This window comes from Rutidosis leptorrhynchoides, chromosome 8 (assembly GCF_046630445.1).
Source record: "Rutidosis leptorrhynchoides isolate AG116_Rl617_1_P2 chromosome 8, CSIRO_AGI_Rlap_v1, whole genome shotgun sequence".
Lineage (NCBI taxonomy): Eukaryota > Viridiplantae > Streptophyta > Magnoliopsida > Asterales > Asteraceae > Rutidosis > Rutidosis leptorrhynchoides.
Genome location: NC_092340.1, coordinates 290,244,218 through 290,268,277, shown reverse-complemented (window position 1 = coordinate 290,268,277; position 24,060 = coordinate 290,244,218). Strand labels below are relative to the sequence as shown.

The window sequence follows — 24,060 nt, the reverse complement described above, 5'->3', positions numbered from 1 at the left end:
AGTCAACTTTTTAAAACGTCTTTTTGCAAGGTTTGGAACACCGAAAGCTTTAATAAGTGATCGGGAAACTCATTTTTGAAATAATCAACTTGAGAAAGTTCTTAAAAGATATGGAGTAACTCATAAAATCTCCACCGCATATCATCCACAAACAAGTGGACAAGTTGAAAATACCAGCAGAGCTTTAAAACGTATTCTAGAGAAAACCGTAGGATCAAATCCGAAGGAATGGTCCATTAAATTGGAGGATGCACTCTGGGCTTTTAGAACAGCCTACAAAACTCCAATTGGAACCACACCTTTTAAACTCGTTTACGGAAAAGCATGTCATCTTCCAGTAGAAATTGAACACAAAGCATTTTGGGCTTTGAATACATGTAATCTTGATTTACATGAAGCCGGACGACTACGGTTAAGTCAATTAAATGAATTAGAAGAATTAAGACATGAAGCATACGAAAATTCGTTAATCTATAAAGAAAGAACGAAGAAATGGCATGATAAAAGAATCAGAAGTTCAAAATAATTTAAAGAAGGAGACAGAGTTCTTCTTTTCAATTCACGATTTAAGCTATTTACTGGAAAATTGAAATCAAGATGGTCTGGACCATTCATAGTCAAAAGAGTTTTCCCATACGGAACAGTAGAATTGATAAATTCAAATGGAATTGAATTTAAGGTTAATGGTCACAGAGTTAAACATTACATAGATAGTCCAATGGAAGTTGACAACGAAGTTAATCACAATTTCAACACCACAGCTAACTAAGTGTGGGGAGAATCAAGTCTTTTAAAGGATAATATGTATTTCTGTTAGAGTTAGATTTTCTGTTTTCGTGTAGTTCTCGAAAATGGAACACGAATGGTCTTTCCCTAGCAGACCCTAAAGAACTAGTCATCTCCCCCCATTCTGAATTTTTATTTTTTAGGTTTTTACGAAATGAAGACTTCCTGTAAACTAAACCATGGTCTAATGCTACACGCTTTGATTACTAAATGTAATAATGACACACTTTCGAGTGAACTGGTATCAGTAATCAGAGAAAAATTGGACGGAGTAAGAAAAGAATCCAGATGCGAAGATAATAAGTTAGAATTTGGTAAAGGAAAATCAAAATTCGCAGCGAAAAGAAGAGCACGGCACCTTGAACGATGTCACAAATGCGGAAAATGGTCACATGAAGGTAAATGTTCAAATAATCAAACATATTCAAACACCGAATTTGTTACTTTATGCAGAGATGAACCGTTCATATGTTTAGAAGAAAAAACATTGAATGCTCGAGGTTACGCCTATGTAGCCATGGAAAATCAATTAGTCCGACTATCTTATGAGTGGGCTAGAGCATATCACTAAGAATACTATTTCACAGGTAAGTTTGTACAGTTTTTATTTTTATTTTTATTTTTAACCTTTTGATAATAAACGCTAATTTGTTCGCTATAAAGTATTAAATTGGTATTCAATAAAATTAGGTCTTGCGACCGAAATTATTAGGCAAAGGCCAAATGAATAGTCCTATTCCCTTTTTCACTTTTCGCAAACTTAACCCCCAACTTTTATTAAAATACAAATCGCACCCCCACTTTATACGTATATTTTTTCCCAAATTTCACAAACTTAACCCCCTAACTTTTATTAAAATACAAATCGAACCCCCACTTTACTAAATTTTTTTTTTTTTACTAAGATTCAATTTTCACAAACTTAACCCCCTAGCTTTTATTAAAATAGAAATCGAACTCCCACTTTATACGTATATTTTTTTTCAAATTTCACAAACTTAACCCCCTAACTTTTATTAAAATACAAATCGAACCCCCACTTTACTAACTTTTTTTTTAATAAAACCCGAACACTAAAAGAAGCAGCTTACACAAAAGGAACAACCCTTCAATGTTAGATGTCGAAAAAAATTCTTTTTTACAAAATAGATCAAGACTTTTTTTAACTCGCATTCAAAACGGAGCCCCGACGCGAAGCGAGGACTCCACAACTAGTTGATATCATACAAAAATTTATTACATCAATGCGAAATTTAACGTTTATTCTTAAGGTATAAATATCTTTAATCAATCAACTCAAAATATTTCAAAAATTCGTCATGAGTTAAATTAGGTCATGGAACCGAAATTACTTTACCGAAAAGAGGGGAGTATATTTTTGATAATATTTGATTGATTAAAGTGGGATAAAAGACCAAAAAGATTTTTAATTTTATTTTTACCATGTTTTTTTTTAAAATTAATATATAAATATTAATTTAATATTGTAAACTTATTTAAAATTGTAAATATTTGAAAAATTAATATAAGTTTGTATGTATAAAAACAAAAATATAATTTAAGTTTGGTGTGAATTTTTAATTTTATGCATTTAAAATTTAAGTTTGGTGTGAATTTAAAAACAAAAATTTACTTTATTTTGCTAAGTTAAAAATATGATTTTTAAAAATTCGTCGTAAGTTGAAGACTAGGTCGTTGAACCGAAATTGCTTTACCCGAGGGAGGGACGAGAACTTTTATTATCATTATTTTTAATCTTATTGAATTAAAGTATGCAAAAAACATTAAAAAAAACCCAAAAATCTTTGCTTTTAAAACCGCGCTTTAAATTGACAAATTTTAAAATTTTGTCGAGGGACGGACTAGGACATCGTTCCGAAACGACCTCGTCCTAAATAACAAGGGAAACAAAATTTTAAAATTAATTAATTAATTGTTTTATAAGTTAAGGTCTCTATAAAAAAAAAAAAAAAAAAAAAAAAAAAAAACCTCCGCGAGTCGCGGAGTATGTAAAAGGAAAATACCGTAACTCGCGGAGTTTGTAAATTACAGAAAAAAAAAAATAAACGCAGGAACAGACCAGTCCCCAACATAACAACACCCACAAAAACTGCGAAAACACTCCCAAAAACACACACAAATCCGAATTTTTTCACCATTTTTCATCAAATCTTTCACAAAATCATGTTGAGAAGAATGCTATCAAGGAATTACTCAAGGAAAACGGTAAATTTCTACATCAAAACACCCTTTAATCCGAATATTTAGTGTTCTTGAACAAATTTATACCCAATTCGATTTTGATGATTTTTAGTGTAATTATGCTTAAATTGCTTATATATTATGCTTGTATAACCTAGATTGATGCTATTTAACATGATTAGAAGCCTTAAAATTCAAATTTTGAGTAATCTAGGGTTTGTGTTCTTGAGCAATTTGGGGCTTTTTGATATAAACAGGTTATGACCGATTTTTGTCATGAATTATTGCTAAATTAAGTAGTGTAACATGTTTAGGTAGTTAAATGATCCAAACTTTGAGCCTAAACATAATTTTTGAGAATTAAAGTGGACTTTTTCAAGTCTAAAATTCATGAACTTGATTTTTGAGAGATAATGTCATTTGAAACTTGTTTAATTGCTAATAATGATTATTTTGACATGTTATTTGAGTTGAATGCTTATGAACTTGGCGAACATTTTCGTATATGCTTATTTGAAAAAGTGTAGATTTGATAAAAATATGAAAATGAGCATAAGTTTGATATAAATTGAACATGTCATTGTAATTATTTTGATTGATGATTTTGCTGACACTAATGCATATTTGGATGCACAAAAATTGTGTTTGATGTGTTTTGCAGACTGAAAGGAGTGAATCTTCATCCCAAGCTCGCATTGCTCCTCCTGAGAATGCGGAACAACAGGATGTTGATAACTATTACAAACAAGATATACCTCATCCAGTTATGACATTTTCAGATATGCACGTGGAAGATTTGCACCCGAACTTGAGATTAGACAGACGTTGGATAGATTATCCAAAATACCAAAGGGGCTTGCACACTCTTCATTCTAAAGCTGTTGAAGTACCTAAGGTAATAGAATGGGAACCGTTAGAAGCTGTAGGATTGGGCGAACGGATTAGAGAATTACTTACACAGAGGTATGGTAATTCTACTTTTAACGATTGGGTACGATTATTCAACATGCGTAGACCTGTATATAAAGTATGGTGTGAAGAATTATTGTGTAGTATAGAAATAAATGATCGGGTAGCTACTTTAACCGATCGAACTTTTATTAGATTTTTGTTAGGAGGTTCGATGGGCCACATGTCTCTACTAGACATGGCTCAGGCCTTACGTATATATACGCCTGAGGAGCTAGCATCTGTCGATTGTCAAGGGTTGATATTAAATGGTAGGAAGATTGATGAAAATTTTGATACGCATGGTGTATGGAGTCAAATGACTAGCCATCACCGATTTAAAGGGGGAAATTACTCTTATTTGGATATAGATAGAGCTGAGTTAAGAGTAATTCACAGGTTTCTAGCGAACTCGATTACACAGCGAGGTAAAAATAAGAAAAAGGTAAATGAGCAAGATTTATTTTACCACATGTGAATTTGAGACCCACAAAGCGCTGTAAGTATACCTTATTGTGTGGGTTATTATTTATCGGCTATGGTTAGGGGGATGAGACCGCACAGTATAATAGGAGGTGGTATATTTATTACATTAATTGCTGAGTATCTCGATGTGGATATAAGTCGGGGGGGATTATTAATCGAAGAACCAGAACCCCACGATACAATTGGTTTAAATATATATCATGGTGTTAAGGTTTTGAAGAGGCGAAATAACGCCGCAGTAGCATATAATGGAAGACATCCACAGGTTGAAAGAAATCAACAGCCAGGTAATGTGGGAGGGGGAAATGAAATGACAGAAATGCAAAGGTTTATAGCTTCACAAGAATATGAAAATGCTAGACATCGAACATTTGAAGATTGGAAAGTTCATCAAAACCACATCATAGCTCATTGCCAACATGTAGGTAGAAACTATATTCCTACTCCAAAGCCCATATTTCCTCCCTGGTCTATAGAAATCCAACCACCGTATCCTACTTATAACCCAGCTGAAGCATTTTATAACACATACGGTTATGCATGGAACCCCTACTGGTATCAGTATCAACCCTAGCTTATTTAGTTTTATTTATTTTATTTTTGTAATGTTACTACATTTAGCACTTATGTTGATATTGTAATAGTTTTTATAATTTTCTAACTTTTATTATTAGATTTTAATAATTTTTGAATGTGGGGTAATATACCAAACTTCAAAAATATGTATATATGTTTGCAGTTTATCTTATGTACACAACAGGGTAAAACAACGCATTTTCAAAGACTGGCATTAAGTTAAGCAAAAGCAACCAATTTTGACGACAAGATGCAAAATATATGTGAAATAACAACAAGACGGAATGAACAAATGATGTGCACCATTTATCATTCAACAAAACAACAATATGTTGAAAACTTTGGTAAAATTTAATCATTTTTCTACGCTAATCACCCTCAATAATTTAAATTGTTACTGATTTCTTGCAAATGAGGGCATTGCAAGATCTTAAGTGTGGGAAGGGGTTAAATTCTTTCGGATTTTAAAATTTTTTTGACTTAAACACTTGGTTACCATTAAAAATACTAGTAACGCAGTAGTTGTATTAGAATCTAGTGCTCTCTGATAATAAAGAACAGCCCTAGTCTTATATACTGACTACCCAATTCTAGTAAAATTTTTCAAAATTTTCAATTAAATGAACTCAAAATCATGTTTATACATATTTATGAACGATAAAACTAGGTGTTAACACCGAAATTATTATTACCTTGGAAAGGACATAAATTGAGAAACAAACCAAAATGTTAAAATTCATTTAAAATGGAATAGAGGACAATAAAAAGGAAAATAAAAGCCAAGTGTTGGAAAATTTTTACCAAGTTATTCAAAACATATATCACATATTTTTGTACAAATAACTGAAAATACTTTTGCTTTGGACTAAATTAAAAAGTTTTACCCGATTTACTGTAAGAAAGATGGATCTACACGATGAATCAATTCCATCATTAAAAGAAAGTAAAGTCTTCCGAAAAAGACACGCGCTTCTTGATTTAGGTCAGGAAGTTGTCGTCCAGACCAGCTGTAGGTTGACGAAAAATCTAGAAAAGTCATCACTAAAATCAGCAGGAAATCCACGGACCTCAGCATCAAACAGGGTCGCCAAGTGGTCAGATTTATCTCGTACAATGGGGGGGGCACCGTGCAAATTAGCTTGATAAGACTAATGAATCAGGTCCCCAGAAAGGATAATCTCCTTAAAAGATCAAAAATAAGCTTTTAAGACTGATATTACTCAATCCTTGAGATTGACCTTAAAGATTGAGAATTCAAACTCATGGAATTCAATGATATCTAAACTCGAGCTTGAACGAGAAAATATTTTGATCAAAATTACAAACCGATTTGTTTTCTAAAAATCCATTTTCAATGCGTTCATTACCTTTGAACGTAAAATCCTAGGAATTCACCTGGAATTCATTAGGTTACCTGAACCAATTCGGGTGCCAACTGTAAGAACGGTGGTTGCATAGCATGGTCAAAGACAGGACCTTGTGCCAGACCGAAAAATTATAAGGGTGAGCTTTACTATTGCTCCTACCAAGGATAGTAATTGCATCCGATACGTTATAGACCATAATTAAAAGCATGTCAGGGGACATTGCCTTAACAGTTGCTTGTTCAACGCTTTCCTTTACAACCGAACGGTAGTTTATCGAAAGGTAATATACGAAGCAAGTATACTGGACGTGTTGCTTTTCCAATACAAGGTTAGCAAGTGGGTGACACAAAACCGCAAGTTTTGAGCTAAAAATTTCAAATATGAAACCCACCAAACCCACAAAAAGAATTTGCAAACACCGGTGAAGGGTTATTTCGGAAAACTTATCTAGGGTAAAAGCTAGATTTAATTTTCAAAAGATCAAATGTTTTCATAAAGATCCAATTTCCTTAATGGATTTAAATTTTTATAGTCATGTGAGACTGTAAACCATAACGTTACTACCATTGTTTATACCACCGTATAAAAATCACTGATGTACAAAGTGTGAAGAATAAAGAAGTGATTCTAGTATTTCAAGACTATATTGCTTGAGGACAAGCAACGCTCAAGTGTGGGAATATTTGATAATGCTAAAAACGAATATATATTTCATAGCATTATCCCTCAAGAAAGACAAGCTTTTAGTTGAAGTTGTCCTATTTACAAGTAATATTCGTTTAAATAATAAAAGGTGAAGACAAAAGACAGATTCGACGAATTAAAGACGCAAACGACCAAAAAGCTCAAAAGTACAAAATACAATCAAAGTGGTTCCAATTATTGATAAGAAACGTCTCAGAATTACAAGAGTACAAGATTCAAAATGCGAAGTACAAGATATTAAATTGTACTCAAGGACGTTCAAAAATCCGAAACCGGGACATGAGTCAACTCTCAACGCTCGACGCAACGGACCGAAAGTTACAAATTAATTATGTATATAAATATAATATAATATATAATTAATTATATAAATTATATATTTATATTATATTTATATTATTAAAATCCGTCGGCAAAGCTAAGATCCAAATTGGAGTGAGCTGGAAATTCAAACTTCGCGACTCGCGAAGTTTGAAGGGTAAATTCACCGCGACTCGCGGAGCACTCAAAACCAAATTTGCCTATAAAAGGAAACGCATTTTGATCGTTTTAGATATCATATATCAATCTCTCTATCTAAATGTAAACGTATATATATATATATATATATATATATATATATATATATATATATATATATATATATATATATATATATATATTTATATTTTAATTTTAATTTTAATTTTAAATCCTAATAATAAGGGTATGTTAGCGAATGTTGTAAGGGTGTAAGTCGAAATTCTGTCCGTGTAACGCTACGCTATTTTTAATCATTGTAAGTTATGTTCAACCTTTTTACATTAATGTCTCGTAGCTAAATTATTATTATGCTTATTTAAGACGAAGTAATCATGATGTTGGGCTAAAAATATTAAAATTGGGTAATTGGGCTTTGTACCATAATTGGGGTTTGGACAAAAGAACGACACTTGTAGAAATTAGACTATGGGCTATTAATGGGCTTTATATTTTTTTAACTAAATGATAGTTTGTTAATTTTAATATAAAGATTTACAATTGGATGTACCTATAAATAACCATATACACTCGATCGGACACGATGGGCGGGATATTTATATGTACGAATAATCGTTCATTTAACCGGACACGGAAATGGATTAATAGTCACTAGAATTATTAAAACAGGGGTGAAATTATGTACAAGTACACTTGGCATAATTGATAACAAAGTATTAAAACCTTGGGTTACACGCAGTCGATAACCTGGTGTAATTATTAAACAAAGTATTAAAACCTTGTTACAGTTTAAGTCCCCAATTAGTTGGAATATTTAACTTCGGGTATAAGGATAATTTGACGAGGATACTCGCACTTTATATTTATGACTGATGGACTGTTATGGACAAAAACCAGGCGGACATATTGAATAATCCAGGACAAAGGACAGTTAACCCATGGGCATAAAACTAAAATCAACACGTCAAACATCATGATTACGGAAGTTTAAATAAGCATAATTATTTTATTTCATATTTAATTTCCTTTTTTTTATATTTAATTGCACTTCTAATTATCGCACTTTTATTTATTGTTATTGTATTTAATTGCACTTTTAATTATCGTACTTTTTAATTATCGCAATTTATTTTATCGCACTTTTATTTATCGAAATTTCATTATCGTTATTTACTTTACGCTTTAAATTAAGTTATATTTATTTTTAATATTTTACATTAGGTTTTAACTGCGACTAAGTTTTAAAATCGACAAACCGGTCATTAAAAGGTAAAAACCCCTTTTTATAATAATAATATTACTTATATATATTTGTATTTTTATAAATTAAAACTAATATAGCGTTAAGCTTTATTTAAAGATTTTCCCTGTGGAACGAACCGGACTTACTAAAAACTACACTACTGTACGATTAGGTACACTGCCTATAAGTGTTGTAGCAAGGTTTAAGTATATCCATTCTATAAATAAATAAATATCTTGTGTAAAATTGTATCGTATTTAATAGTTTTTCCTAGTAAAATATAAGCTATTTCATATACACCTCGCATAGCATCAATATACCAACAGTACATACATCTAAAAGCTGTGTATTGTACGAGTACGAATACGGGTGCATACGAGTAGAATTGTTGATGAAACTGAATGAGGATGTAATTGTAAGCATTTTTGTTAAGTAGAAGTATTTTGATAAGTGTCTTGAAGTCTTTCAAAAGTGTAAGAATACATATTAAAATACTACATGTATATACATTTAAACTGAGTCGTTAAGTCATCGTTAGTCGTTACATGTAAATGTTGTTTTGAAACCTTTAGGTTAACGATCTTGTTAAATGTTGTTAACCCATTGTTTATTATATCTAAATAGATTTTAAATTATTATATTATCATGATATTATGATATATTAATATATCTTAGTATGATATATATATACAGTTAAATGTTGTTACAACGATAATCGTTACATATATGTCTCGTTTCGAAATCATTAAGTTAGTAGTCCTGTTTTTACATATGTAGTTCATTGTTAATACACTTAATGACATGTTTACTTATCATTTATCATGATTAAACATAGTGTATCAATATCTTAATATGATTCATATGTATTTAGTAAGACGTTGTTATAACGATAATCGTTATATATATCGTTTCGAGTTTCTTAATTCAATAAACCCAATTTTATGTATATAACTCATTGTTAAAATACCTAATGAGATACTTACTTATCATAATATCATGTTAACTATATATATAATCATATATATGTCATCATATAGTTTTTACAAGTTTTAACGTTCGTGAATCACCGGTCAACTCGGGTGGTCAATTGTCTATATGAAACCTCTTTCAATTAATCAAGTCTTAACAAGTTTGATTACTTAACATATTAGAAACACTTAATCATGTAAATAACAATTTCATTTAATATATACAAACATGGAAAAGTTCGGGTCACTACAAAACGTCTCATATAGAGGTCAAAACCTCGCGACGAAATCAATTAATATGGAACGTTTATAATCAATATGAACGGGACATTTCACTTGGTGTAATTGTTAATAAAGTATTAAAACCTTGGATTGCACATAGTCGATAACCTGGTGTAATCATTAACAATGTATTAAAACCTTATTGCAGTTTAAGTTCCCAATTAGTTGGAATATTTGACTTCGGGTATAAGGATAATTTGACGAGGACACTCGCACTTTATATTTATGACTGATGGACTATTATGGACAAAAACCAGATGGACGTATCGAATAATCCAGGACAAAGGACAATGAATCCATGGTAATAAATTAAAATCAACACGTCGAACATCATGATTACGGAAGTTTAAATAAGCATAATTTCTTTATTTTATATCTCATTGCATTTTTATTTATCGCACTTTAAATTACTGCAATTTTATTTATCGCACTTTTATTTATCGACATTTACTTTACGCTTTAAATTAAGTTGTATTTATATATAATATTTTACATTAGGTTTTAATTGTGACTTAAGATATAAAATCGACAAACCGGTCACTAAACGGTAAAAACCCCCTTTTATAACAATAATAATATTACTTATATATATATTTTTATACAAATATAGTTTAAAATAAATATAGCGTTAGACTCAGCTAGCTCCCTGTGGAACGAACCGGACTTACTAAAAACTACACTACTCTACGATTAGGTACACTGCCTACAAGTGTTGTAGCAAGGTTTAGGTATATCCATTCTATAAATAAATAAATAACTTGTGTAAAATTGTATCGTATTTAATAGTATTTCGTAGTAAAATATAATCTATTTCGTACTACACCTCGCACACATCAATATGTACATTATGTTGAATGACATGTTCCCAAACCTAGCGTTCTGTTAAACATATATGAAGGGATGGGTTAAGTGAATGTGGGATTTTGTGCGTTAGTTGATAGGTACTCACCTGTTATCCACTAAGAGTTTGTGTGAGATGTTTTGGTAGTGCAGATATGGCAGATAGTGCGGGAAACACAACTGATCCCTCCGCCCCCAAAATGTTCAGAGCTCTGAGGTATGTGAATTTGTTGTGACCTTTAAGATCTATTTATGAGTAGTGCCTTCTATGTTGACTTTTGAGGATAAGGGAACCCTTAACCAGGGTTGGGTTTTATACCTACTATGACTTATGTTTCGATGACATAGTGTGATTATTAGGGGATGGTTAAAAGTGTTACTCGTATGACGATAGGATGGAATAGTATGACTTGCTACATTCCTATGCCGGGGAGTCGTGTGGCATTTTCGTCTCATGATTGTAACTTCCAGACATTTGACCGGTAATGTTTGAACTATTATTGATTTGACCAATAATGTTTGGACTTTTGTGAATTAACGAGATAAGACTAAATTAATTGTTTATTTGTGAAGAATCTGTGATGAAGGATGACATATGACAGATGAAACATGTTGATTAAAAAAATAAAGTGAATCTTCTCTTTCCGATGCTTTACAGGAATTTGTGGGTCTTAGTTGAAGTATGACCCAAATAGAATTTTCCTTGTTAAGTAACTCAGAATGAAGGTATGATTTGGAATAATATACTTGTGTCTGGCCAACAGAGATATATGGTGGTAAGTCATACAGATATTCTGTAAAACTGAAGGGAATTTACATGATATGAGTTGTACTTGGACCACGGACTGCAGACTGGACAAAGAAATAACCAATTATGTGATGACTAGCCGTGACTATTTTGATGAATTAAGGATGCGTTTTATGTACATAAGTTTAGGACTTAGTGAAATGAACGAAATCCAATTGTCTTTGCTTGGAAAATAGAGGGAATTTATTCGTGCCAAGAGTTAAAGCGGATGAAAGATCGATGGATTTAATGGTAGTCGATGGTATGGTGGTATGGTTTGAACTTTAATTGATGAACATACTGAGTAATTTATAAATTTTGGTGGTTAGTGGAACGATTTTTGTGGTAAACGTTATTATTCTAAACGATGTTTCGCATGAAAATTGACTATCCTTTGCATTGAAACGATTTGGAAAGATTAGTGAAACGATTTTTAGATCAGATTGTTAACTTGGATGGATGAGTACGTAGAAATTGACAAATTGAAACTCACTAGTAATGATTCAGTGGATCTCGTCAATTAGATAGAGTATAAAGGATATTGTCGTTTGGACTCGAACTTGAACTGATAATAGAGGTTGTGTTGTGAACCTGTGACTTTTATGTTAGTGACTGACCAGATTTCGAGGACGGAATCTCTTTAAGGGGTAGATTTGTAACGTCCTCAGGCCGGGACTTGTAGGAAATGATTATTTTGCTCTTGTGTGATATTAACTATCATATTAATTATGATATGTTTATAATCATCTGATTATTTGGTTAAGATCAGTTTGTGACAAGAGTCACAGAACATGTTTGTTTGTTAAATTTGGTCTCCGTTAAAACAGCCTAACGAGGTAAGTAAGATATCTGAAAAACTGGTAAATACTCGTGTGATATGGGGTATGGGTTATAACCTACATATATATGCTTGTATTTCTCGAGACTTCCTCATTTTGTCCCAATTTGGAAACCACACTCGTATCTATTTTATTCACACACATAAACCCTAAGACTTTATCTTGTGAAGATTGTTGTAATCAAGTCTGCTATCGGTTTTTTGTGATTGGGAAATCATCATAAGGTATGATTATCACTGATTCTTACTTTAATCTTGCTTGAAATTGGGTTTTTGTCTAAAGGATAGAAGTATGTATTTTAGGCTTGAATCTTGATGTTTATATGTTTTTAGCTTGTTTGTTGTTAGAATATAATTGTATGTATGTTAGCGAAACTTCGTGAACCATTGGTTTGGCCAAAACAGCTCGAAACCATGATTTTTGGGTTTGAACACGAAGTCAACAGCTGCTCCTGCCTGTTCTAAATCACCCGCGAGCGTAAGCTCACCCGCGTGTGAGAGAGCAAGTTGCAGATGCATGTGTGTGTTTCCCATGCTTGTTAGTCATGTCAGAACAGGAGGAAACCCGTGCGTTGTTACCCACACATGTACACAGTTTGTACCACGCATGTAAGCTTAACCGCGCGTGAAGGGTTATACCCGCGCGTGTGATGTATGACAGATTTAGGTGAAGCGTGTGGAGTTCCACGCATGTGTGACTGTTCTGATGCGTGCAAGAGGACTCACGCGCATGTGTACCTGTCAGTTATGGGTATTGTGCAATTTTTACCCAAGTGTGCTTTTGACCTATGTTGAGCTGTTTATAATATTTGGTACTATTAAGTATGATGTTGTACAGTTTACTTACTCTGTGAATGATATTCTCAGGTGAACAAGACAAGGAGAAAGCTCGGTAATATATGACCTTTGAGCACCTTCTCGGAGATGGTACTTGGTGAGTGGAGTATCTCTGGATATAGTATATATTGTTGTTAGATTGCCATGTTTTATTATTATTGTTGAAATGCTACGTTGATTGTATTGTTGTCTGTGCACAAGTTGCTAGTGTCTATCAACTATAGAACTGAATGACACATTCGTTGCGTGTAGACGACTATACTTGTGATTTAGTAGTAGAGACTATCAGTAAACCTTTGCCTTTATATAATATTATGTAAAAGATATATAAAGTAAAAGTACAAATAAAACAATAGTGGGTCCCATTGATTTTTGTGAGATGCTTGTTTCAGGCCTCACTAATAACCTGCTTAACATTTTGCTCTCTGATGCTTGGCGAGTGTTAACTATCTTCAATTAATTAACTTAGGTGAGTGTTAACTATTCTCTTGACATGAGGATAGGAAGTGGTCTAATGTTATCTTTATTATTATTGCATCTTATCTGAATATCATTTAATTAACTTGATGCTCGTTATGTTATAATCCTATTAATTGGACAGAACTTATCAGTTGTTAATTTTTATAATTAACAGAGATATTATACCTTAAACTACGTCTGGAAAACATGAATGCATAATGAATTGGTTTAAACCAACTATACGAAAGTAAAAATACCGGCCAATTTAATATGTATCATTACGTACAGGTGATATTTACAGATTTATGATTCGTTTTGGGTCAATCAATCAGTCAAAGCTAGAAGCATGATTAAGAGTCATTAGTCATCCTCATAAAAACTATAGCTAATTTATTTATTGGTCTTTGAATGTGCCATGAATAATTAATAAATTAAATAATTGTACTCATCATATATCTTACCTCTCCTAGCTAGAATTGGTCACATCTCTACACCCATCAACTTAATGCCCTCTTTAATCTCTACCATTACTCCAATTAATATCAAGCACATGAACTATTACTACATTGTTTCACTACATCCAAATTTTTTTTTTTTTTAAAATTAAAATTAAAACAGTAAAGTATTTTATTTATCTAATTGAAAAGGATACATGCACAAATAGTCTTCCCTCTTCTTCATTATCATGCAATTACTTTCCATTTTCTCACTTCAATTCTATGCCAAAAGAAAGTGACAAGAACACTTCTTTTTCTTTATATCAATCTATAATACGAATTCTTTTTTCGTTTGAGTATGGATTACGTATTTCCATCAAACAACGAATCAAATCATGAAAATCTTGGTTCAAACCATGAAGGGACACCTTTGTTTGGGCAGTTTCCTTCACCTTTTCTTGATGACATACTTCAAAACCACCAACATAGTCAACTTAATAACGATAAATGGAAAACGGTTACAAACGATCCGCCTACATCACCTTCTAAAGCAAAACGCGTGAGGAAGAAACGATGTGCTGGGAAGAAAGATAGGCATAGCAAGATTCATACCGCTCAAGGCCTTAGAGACCGAAGAATGAGGTTGTCCCTTCATATAGCTCGAAAGTTTTTCGGCCTTCAAGATATGTTAGGGTTTGATAAAGCAAGCAAAACTATTGAGTGGCTCTTTTGCAAGTCTAAAGAAGCAATAGAAGAAGTCACCGAAAGTGTTAAATCACAAAACACTACTCAAAGTGTAAGCAAAGAGCATATCGGCGCGTATGAATCACCGTTGTCTGATTGTGAAGTGGATTCCACAATCGAATTCAACGATGCTTCAAACAAAGGTAAACAATTGAAGGTCCAAGATGATTTCAAAGAAGTTGGAACATCGAGAAAACTTACGAAAAGCGATCTTTTGGCCAAAGAGTTGAGGGACAAGGCAAGAGCAAGAGCTAGAGAAAGAACAAGGGAGAAAATGATGATCAACAATCTTGAAAAGTCAAAACTAATGTTTGGGTCAAACCCTAATAATGATTTTGATCAAATACAATTAGGGTTTTATTCAAACCCTAATAATTCCTATATCGAAGAATCATCATGTAATTCTCCTCTTATGAATTCTGGCAGACATCACTACTTTGAGCAGATACAACCGGACGGTATATCTAGAAAGACCGAAGATTATTTGGGGACTTCTGTTGTAAGTTCATCAACATATTTTTCAGAATGTGGTAGTTACAACAAACATTTTGATAATCCACCTGCTGGTTGGTTGAATTCAAACAATACTTTTATGGGTTTCCTTGGAGGTTTGGATTCTGAAAATTTCATCGAAAACTATGGATTTATGCAAAATCATGCTCCATCAACAAGTGATATTCATGGACAAAATCTTAGCCCGATTTTTATTCCTCCCTCTAATCTTGTGCATTACCAAACTCATAATCAAAAAGATTAACTTGGTTTTGCAGGAACAATTGTTTTAGTACTGTATTTTGATACTAAAATCAATTGTTAATTGTTAATTAAGCTGTTTTCATTTGTCTTCTTTATCTTTTTTGTTTGAATATTCGATTCATGGGTTAGTAGAATAAATGGCCATTGTCATGTATTGAAATAGTTATGTTGTTGGATTTTTTTACAAAACGCCAACGTAGGACAATCTTATATCTTATATATATTAATAATACAAACGTTATGTTGTTGAATTTTATACACAAACTAGCTACTTTCAAACTTTATATCCTTATAAGCCATTTTAAATCATGTCATTCTGATAATATGAATGAAACAATAATGAAATGTCCCATTCTTATTGATTAAAAACGTTCCATATTAATTGATTTCGTTGCGAGGTTTTGAGCTCTATATGAGACGTTTTTCAAAGACTGCATTCATTTTAAAACAAACCATAACCTTTATTTCATCAATAAAGGTTTAAAAAGCTTTACGTAGATTATCAAATAATGATAATCTAAAATATCCTGTTTACACACGACCATTACATAATGGTTTACAATACAAATATGTTACAACAAAATAAGTTTCTTGAATGCAGTTTTTACACAATATCATACAAACATGGACTCCAAATCTTGTCCTTATTTAAGTATGCGACAGCGGAAGCTCTTAATAATCACCTGAGAATAAACATGCTTAAAACGTCAACAAAAATGTTGGTGAGTTATAGGTTTAACCTATATATATCAAATCATAATAATAGACCACAAGATTTCATATTTCAATACACATCCCATACATAGAGATAAAAATCATTCATATGGTGAACACCTGGTAACCGACATTAACAAGATGCATATATAAGAATATCCCCATCATTCCGGGACACCCTTCGGATATGATATAAATTTCGAAGTACTAAAGCATCCGGTACTTTGGATGGGGTTTGTTAAGCCCAATAGATCTATCTTTAGGATTCGCGTCAATTAGGGTGTCTGTTCCCTAATTCTTAGATTACCAGACTTAATAAAAAGGGGCATATTCGATTTCAATAATTCAACCATAGAATGTAGTTTCACGTACTTGTGTCGATTTTGTAAATCATTTATAAAACCTGCATGTATTCTCATCCCAAAAATATTAGATTTTAAAAGTGGGACTATAACTCACTTTCACAGATTTTTACTTCGTCGGGAAGTAAGACTTGGCCACTGTTGATTCACGAACCTATAACAATATATACATATATATTAAAGTATGTTCAAAATATATTTACAACACTTTTAATATATTTTGATGTTTTAAGTTTATTAAGTCAGCTGTCCTCGTTAGTAACCTATAACTAGTTGTCCACAGTTAGATGTACAGAAATAAATCGATAAATATTATCTTGAATCAATCCACGACCCAGTGTATACGTATCTCAGTATTGATCACAACTCAAACTATATATATTTTGGAATCAACCTCAACCCTGTATAGCTAACTCCAACATTCACATATAGAGTGTCTATGGTTGTTCCGAAATATATATAGATGTGTCGACATGATAGGTCGAAACATTGTATACGTGTCTATGGTATCTCAAGATTACATAATATACAATACAAGTTGATTAAGTTATGGTTGGAATAGATTTGTTACCAATTTTCACGTAGCTAAAATGAGAAAAATTATCCAATCTTGTTTTACCCATAACTTCTTCATTTTAAATCCGTTTTGAGTGAATAAAATTGCTATGGTTTCATATTGAACTCTATTTTATGAATCTAAACAGAAAAAGTATAGGTTTATAGTCGGAAAAATAAGTTACAAGTCGTTTTTGTAAAGGTAGTCATTTCAGTCGAAAGAACGACGTCTAGATGACCATTTTAGAAAACATACTTCCACTTTGAGTTTAACCATAATTTTTGGATATAGTTTCATGTTCATAATAAAAATCATTTTCTCAGAATAACAACTTTTAAATCAAAGTTTATCATAGTTTTTAATTAACTAACCCAAAACAGCCCGCGGTGTTACTACAATCCGGTTTTACGGTGTTTTTCGTGTTTCCAGGTTTTAAATCATTAAGTTAGCATATCATATAGATATAGAACATGTGTTTAGTTGATTTTAAAAGTCAAGTTAGAAGGATTAACTTTTGTTTGCGAACAAGTTTAGAATTAACTAAACTATGTTCTAGTGATTACAAGTTTAAACCTTCGAATAAGATAGCTTTATATGTATGAATCGAATGATGTTATGAACATCATTACTACCTTAATTTCCTTGGATAAACCTACTGGAAAAGAGAAAAATGGATCTAGCTTCAATGGATCCTTGGATGGCTCGAAGTTCTTGAAGCAGAATCATGACACGAAAACAAGTTCAAGTAAGATCATCACTTGAAATAAGATTGTTATAGTTATAGAAATTGAACCAAAGTTTGAATATGATTATTACCTTGTATTAGAATGATAACCTACTGTAAGAAACAAAGATTTCTTGAGGTTGGATGATCACCTTACAAGATTGGAAGTGAGCTAGCAAACTTGAAAGTATTCTTGATTTTATGAAACTAGAACTTTTGGAATTTATGAAGAACACTTAGAACTTGAAGATAGAACTTGAGAGAGATCAATTAGATGAAGAAAATTGAAGAATGAAAGTGTTTGTAGGTGTTTTTGGTCGTTGGTGTATGGATTAGATATAAAGGATATGTAATTTTGTTTTCATGTAAATAAGTCATGAATGATTACTCATATTTTTGTAATTTTATGAGATATTTCATGCTAGTTGCCAAATGATGGTTCCCACATGTGTTAGGTGACTCACATGGGCTGCTAAGAGCTGATCATTGAAGTGTATATACCAATAGTACATACATCTAAAAGCTGTGTATTGTACGAGTACGAATACGGGTGCATACGAGTAGAATTGTTGATGAAACTGAACGAGGATGTAATTGTAAGCATTTTTGTTAAGTAGAAGTATTTTGATAAGTGTATTGAAGTCTTTCAAAAGTGTATAAATACATATTAAAACACTACATGTATATACATTTTAACTGAGTCGTTAAGTCATCGTTAGTCGTTACATGAAAGTGTTGTTTTGAAACCTTTAGGTTAACGATCTTGTTAAATGTTGTTAACCCAATGTTTATAATATCAAATGAGATTTTAAATTATTATATTATCATGATATTATCATGTATGAATATCTCTTAATATGATATATATACATTAAATGTCTTTACAACGATAATCGTTACATATATGTCTCGTTTAAAAATCATTAAGTTAGTAGTCTTGTTTTTACATATGTAGTTCATTGTTAATATACTTTATGATATGTTTTCTTATCATAGTATCATGTTAACTATATATATATATCCATATATATGTCATCATATAGTTTTTACAAGTTTTAACGTTCGTGAATCACCGATCAACTTGGGTGGTCAATTGTCTATATGAAACATATTTCAATTAATCAAGTCTTAACAAGTTTGATTGCTTAACATGTTGGAAACATTTAATCATGTAAATATCAATCTCAATTAATATATATAAACATGGAAAAGTTCGGGTCACTACAGTACCTACCCGTTAAATAAATTTCGTCCCGAAATTTTAAGCTGTTGAAGGTGTTGACGAATCTTCTGGAAATAGATGCGGGTATTTCTTCTTCATCTGATCTTCACGCTCCCAGGTGAACTCGGGTCCTCTACGAGCATTCCATCGAACCTTAACAATTGGTATCTTGTTTTGCTTAAGTCTTTTAACCTCACGATCCATTATTTCGACGGGTTCTTCGATGAATTGAAGTTTTTCGTTGATTTGGATTTCATCTAACGGAATAGTGAGATCTTCTTTAGCAAAACATTTCTTCAAATTCGAGACGTGGAAAGTGTTATGTACAGCCGCGAGTTGTTGAGGTAACTCAAGTCGGTAAGCTACTGGTCCGACACGATCAATAATCTTGAATGGTCCAATATACCTTGGATTTAATTTCCCTCGTTTACCAAATCGAACGACGCCTTTCCAAGGTGAAACTTTAAGCATGACCATCTCTCCAATTTCAAATTCTATATCTTTTCTTTTAATGTCAGCGTAGCTCTTTTGTCGACTTTGGGCGGTTTTCAACCGTTGTTGAATTTGGATGATCTTCTCGGTAGTTTCTTGTATAATCTCCGGACCCGTAATCTGTCTATCCCCCACTTCACTCCAACAAATCGGAGACCTGCACTTTCTACCATAAAGTGCTTCAAACGGCGCCATCTCAATGCTTGAATGGTAGCTGTTGTTGTAGGAAAATTCTGCTAATGGTAGATGTCGATCCCAACTGTTTCCGAAATCAATAACACATGCTCGTAGCATGTCTTCAAGCGTTTGTATCGTCCTTTCACTCTGCCCATCAGTTTGTGGATGATAGGCAGTACTCATGTCTAGACGAGTTCCTAATGCTTGCTGTAATGTCTGCCAGAATCTTGAAATAAATCTGCCATCCCTATCAGAGATAATAGAGATTGGTATTCCATGTCTGGAGACGACTTCCTTCAAATACAGTCTTGCTAACTTCTCCATCTTGTCATCTTCTCTTATTGGTAGGAAGTGTGCTGATTTGGTGAGACGATCAACTATTACCCAAATAGTATCAAAACCACTTGCAGTCCTTGGCAATTTAGTGATGAAATCCATGGTAATGTTTTCCCATTTCCATTCCGGGATTTCGGGTTGTTTAAGTAGACCTGATGGTTTCTGATGCTCAGCTTTGACCTTAGAACACGTCAAACATTCTCCTACGTATTTAGCAACATCGGCTTTCATACCCGGCCACCAAAAATGTTTCTTGAGATCCTTGTACATCTTCCCCGTTCCAGGATGTATTGAGTATCTGGTTTTATGAGCTTCTCTAAGTACCATTTCTCTCATATCTCCAAATTTTGGTACCCAAATCCTTTCAGCCCTATACCGGGTTCCGTCTTCCCGAATATTAAGATGCTTCTCCGATCCTTTGGGTATTTCATCCTTTAAATTTCCCTCTTTTAAAACTCCTTGTTGCGCCTCCTTTATTTGAGTAGTAATGTTATTATGAATCATTATATTCATAGATTTTACTCGAATGGGTTCTCTGTCCTTCCTGCTCAAGGCATCGGCTACCACATTTGCCTTCCCCGGGTGGTAACGAATCTCAAAGTCGTAATCATTCAATAATTCAATCCACCTACGCTGCCTCATATTCAGTTGTTTCTGATTAAATATGTGTTGAAGACTTTTGTGGTCGGTATATATAATACTTTTGACCCCATATAAGTAGTGCCTCCAAGTCTTTAATGCAAAAACAACCGCGCCTAATTCCAAATCATGCGTCGTATAATTTTGTTCGTGAATCTTCAATTGTCTAGACGCATAAGCAATCACCTTCGTTCGTTGCATTAATACACAACCGAGACCTTGCTTTGATGCATCACAATAAATCACAAAATCATCATTCCCTTCAGGCAATGACAATATAGGTGCCGTAGTTAGCTTTTTCTTCAATAACTGAAACGCTTTCTCTTGTTCATCATTCCATTCAAATTTCTTCCCTTTATGCGTTAATGCAGTCAAGGGTTTTGCTATTCTGGAAAAGTCTTGGATGAACCTTCTGTAGTAACCAGCTAGTCCTAAAAACTGGCGTATGTGTTTCGGAGTTTTCGGGGTTTCCCACTTTTCAACAGTTTCTATCTTTGCCGGATCCACCTTAATACCTTCTTTGTTCACTATGTGACCGAGGAATTGAACTTCTTCCAACCAAAATGCACACTTTGAAAACTTAGCGTACAATTCTTCCTTCCTCAATACTTCTAACACCTTTCTCAAATGTTCACCGTGTTCTTGGTCATTCTTTGAGTAAATAAGTATGTCATCAATGAAAACAATGACAAACTTGTCAAGGTATGGTCCACACACTCGGTTCATAAGGTCCATGAACACAGCTGGTGCATTAGTTAAACCAAACGGCATGACCATAAACTCGTAATGACCGTAACGTGTTCTGAAAGCAGTCTTTGGAATATCATCTTCTTTCACCCGCATTTGATGATACCCGGAACGTAAGTCAATCTTTGAATAAACAGACGAGCCTTGTAGTTGATCAAATAAGTCGTCGATTCTCGGTAGTGGGTAGCGGTTCTTGATGGTAAGTTTGTTCAACTCTCGGTAGTCGATACACAACCTGAATGTACCATCTTTCTTCTTGACAAACAAAACAGGAGCTCCCCACGGTGATGTGCTTGGTCGAATGAAACCACGCTCTAAAAGTTCTTGTAATTGGCTTTGCAGTTCTTTCATCTCGCTGGGTGCGAGTCTGTAAGGAGCACGAGCTATTGGTGCAGCTCTTGGTACAAGATCTATTTGAAATTCAACGGATCGATGTGGGGGTAATCCCGGTAATTCTTTCGGAAATACATCGGGAAATTCTTTTGCAATGGGAACATCATTGATGCTCTTTTCTTCAGTTTGTACTTTCTCGACGTGTGCTAGAACAGCATAGCAACCTTTTCTTATTAGTTTTTGTGCCTTCAAATTACTAATAAGATGTAGCTTCGTGTTGCCCTTTTCTCCGTACACCATTAAGGGTTTTCCTTTTTCTCGTATAATGCGAATTGCATTTTTGTAACAAACGATCTCTGCTTTCACTTCTTTCAACCAGTCCATACCGATTATCACATCAAAACTCCCTAACTCTACTGGTATCAAATCAATCTTAAATGTTTCGCTAACCAGTTTAATTTCTCGATTCCGACATATATTATCTGCTGAAATTAATTTACCATTTGCTAATTCGAGTAAAAATTTACTATCCAAAGGCGTCAATGGACAACTTAATTTAGCACAAAAATCTCTACTCATATAGCTTCTATCCGCACCCGAATCAAATAAAACGTAAGCAGATTTATTGTCAATAAGAAACGTACCCGTAACAAGCTCCGGGTCTTCCTGTGCCTCTACCGCATTAATATTGAAAACTCTTCCACGGCCTTGTCCATTCGTGTTCTCCTGGTTCGGGCAATTTCTAATAATGTGGCCTGGTTTTCCACATTTATAACAAACTACATTGGCATAACTTGCTCCGACACTACTTGCTCCGCCATTACTCGTTCCGACACCATTTGTTCCTTTCGTTCTATTAACCCCTGGTCCGTAGACCTCACACTTCGCCGCGCTATGACCATTTCTTTTACACTTGTTGCAAAATTTGGTGCAGAACCCCGAGTGATTCTTTTCACACCTTTGGCATAGCTGCTTCTGATTGTTGTTGTTGTTGCGGTTATTATTGTTGTTGGGATGATTGTTGTAGTTGCTGTTGTTGTTGTTGTTGTTGGGCCGTTTGTTGTAGTTGCGATTGATGTTGCGATTGTTGGGATAATTGTTGCGATTATTGTTGTAATTGCTGTTGTTGTTGTATTGGTGATTCTTATCACCGTTTTCCTCCCACTTTCTTTTGACTTGCTTCACATTGGCCTCTTCAGCAGTCTGTTCTTTAATTCTTTCTTCAATCTGGTTCACTAGTTTGTGAGCCATTCTACATGCCTGTTGTATGGAGGCGGGCTCGTGTGAACTTATATCTTCTTGGATTCTTTCCGGTAATCCTTTCACAAACGCGTCGATCTTCTCTTCCTCATCTTCGAATGCTCCCGGACACAATAGGCACAATTCTGTGAATCGTCTTTCATACGTGGTAATATCAAATCCTTGGGTTCGTAACCCTCTAAGTTCTGTCTTGAGCTTATTGACCTCGGTTCTGGGACGGTACTTCTCGTTCATCAAGTGCTTGAATGCTGACCACGGTAGTGCGTACGCATCATCTTGTCCCACTTGCTCTAGATAGGTATTCCACCATGTTAACGCAGAACCTGTGAAGGTATGCGTAGCGTACTTCACTTTGTCCTCTTCAGTACACTTACTTATGGCAAACACCGATTCAACCTTCTCTGTCCACCGTTTCAATCCGATCGGTCCTTCGGTTCCATCAAATTCCAAAGGTTTGCAGGCAGTGAATTCTTTGTAGGTGCATCCTACACGATTTCCTGTACTGCTAGATCCAAGGTTATTGTTGGTATGTAGCGCAGCCTGTACTGCGGCTATGTTTGAAGCTAGAAAAGTACGGAATTCCTCTTCATTCATATTCACGGTGTGTCGAGTAGTCGGTGCCATTTCCTTCAAAATAGTTAAATGGAACAAGTTAATCATACAGAATATTAAGAGTAGTTAATAGTATTTCGTAGCATAATATGAACTCATTTATAAAAGCTTTTTCTTCATATTAGCGTTTTATAAGTTTAAATTC

General features: G+C 33.6%; 1 protein-coding gene across 1 annotated transcript; it reads left to right on the top strand.

The window, feature by feature from the left end:
- Positions 1 to 13,479: 13,479 nt before the first annotated feature.
- Positions 13,480 to 15,877, top strand: LOC139862419 (uncharacterized). The gene has a single exon (XM_071851020.1). It carries the CDS (start codon positions 14,600 to 14,602, stop codon positions 15,740 to 15,742), a length of 1,143 nt encoding a protein of 380 aa, XP_071707121.1. The 5' UTR covers positions 13,480 to 14,599; the 3' UTR covers positions 15,743 to 15,877.
- Positions 15,878 to 24,060: the final 8,183 nt, after the last annotated feature.

Coding starts and splice junctions, on each gene's coding strand:
- LOC139862419 (XM_071851020.1), top strand. CDS start 14,600: ATGGATTACGTATTTCCATCAAACAACGAATCAAATCATGAAAATCTT.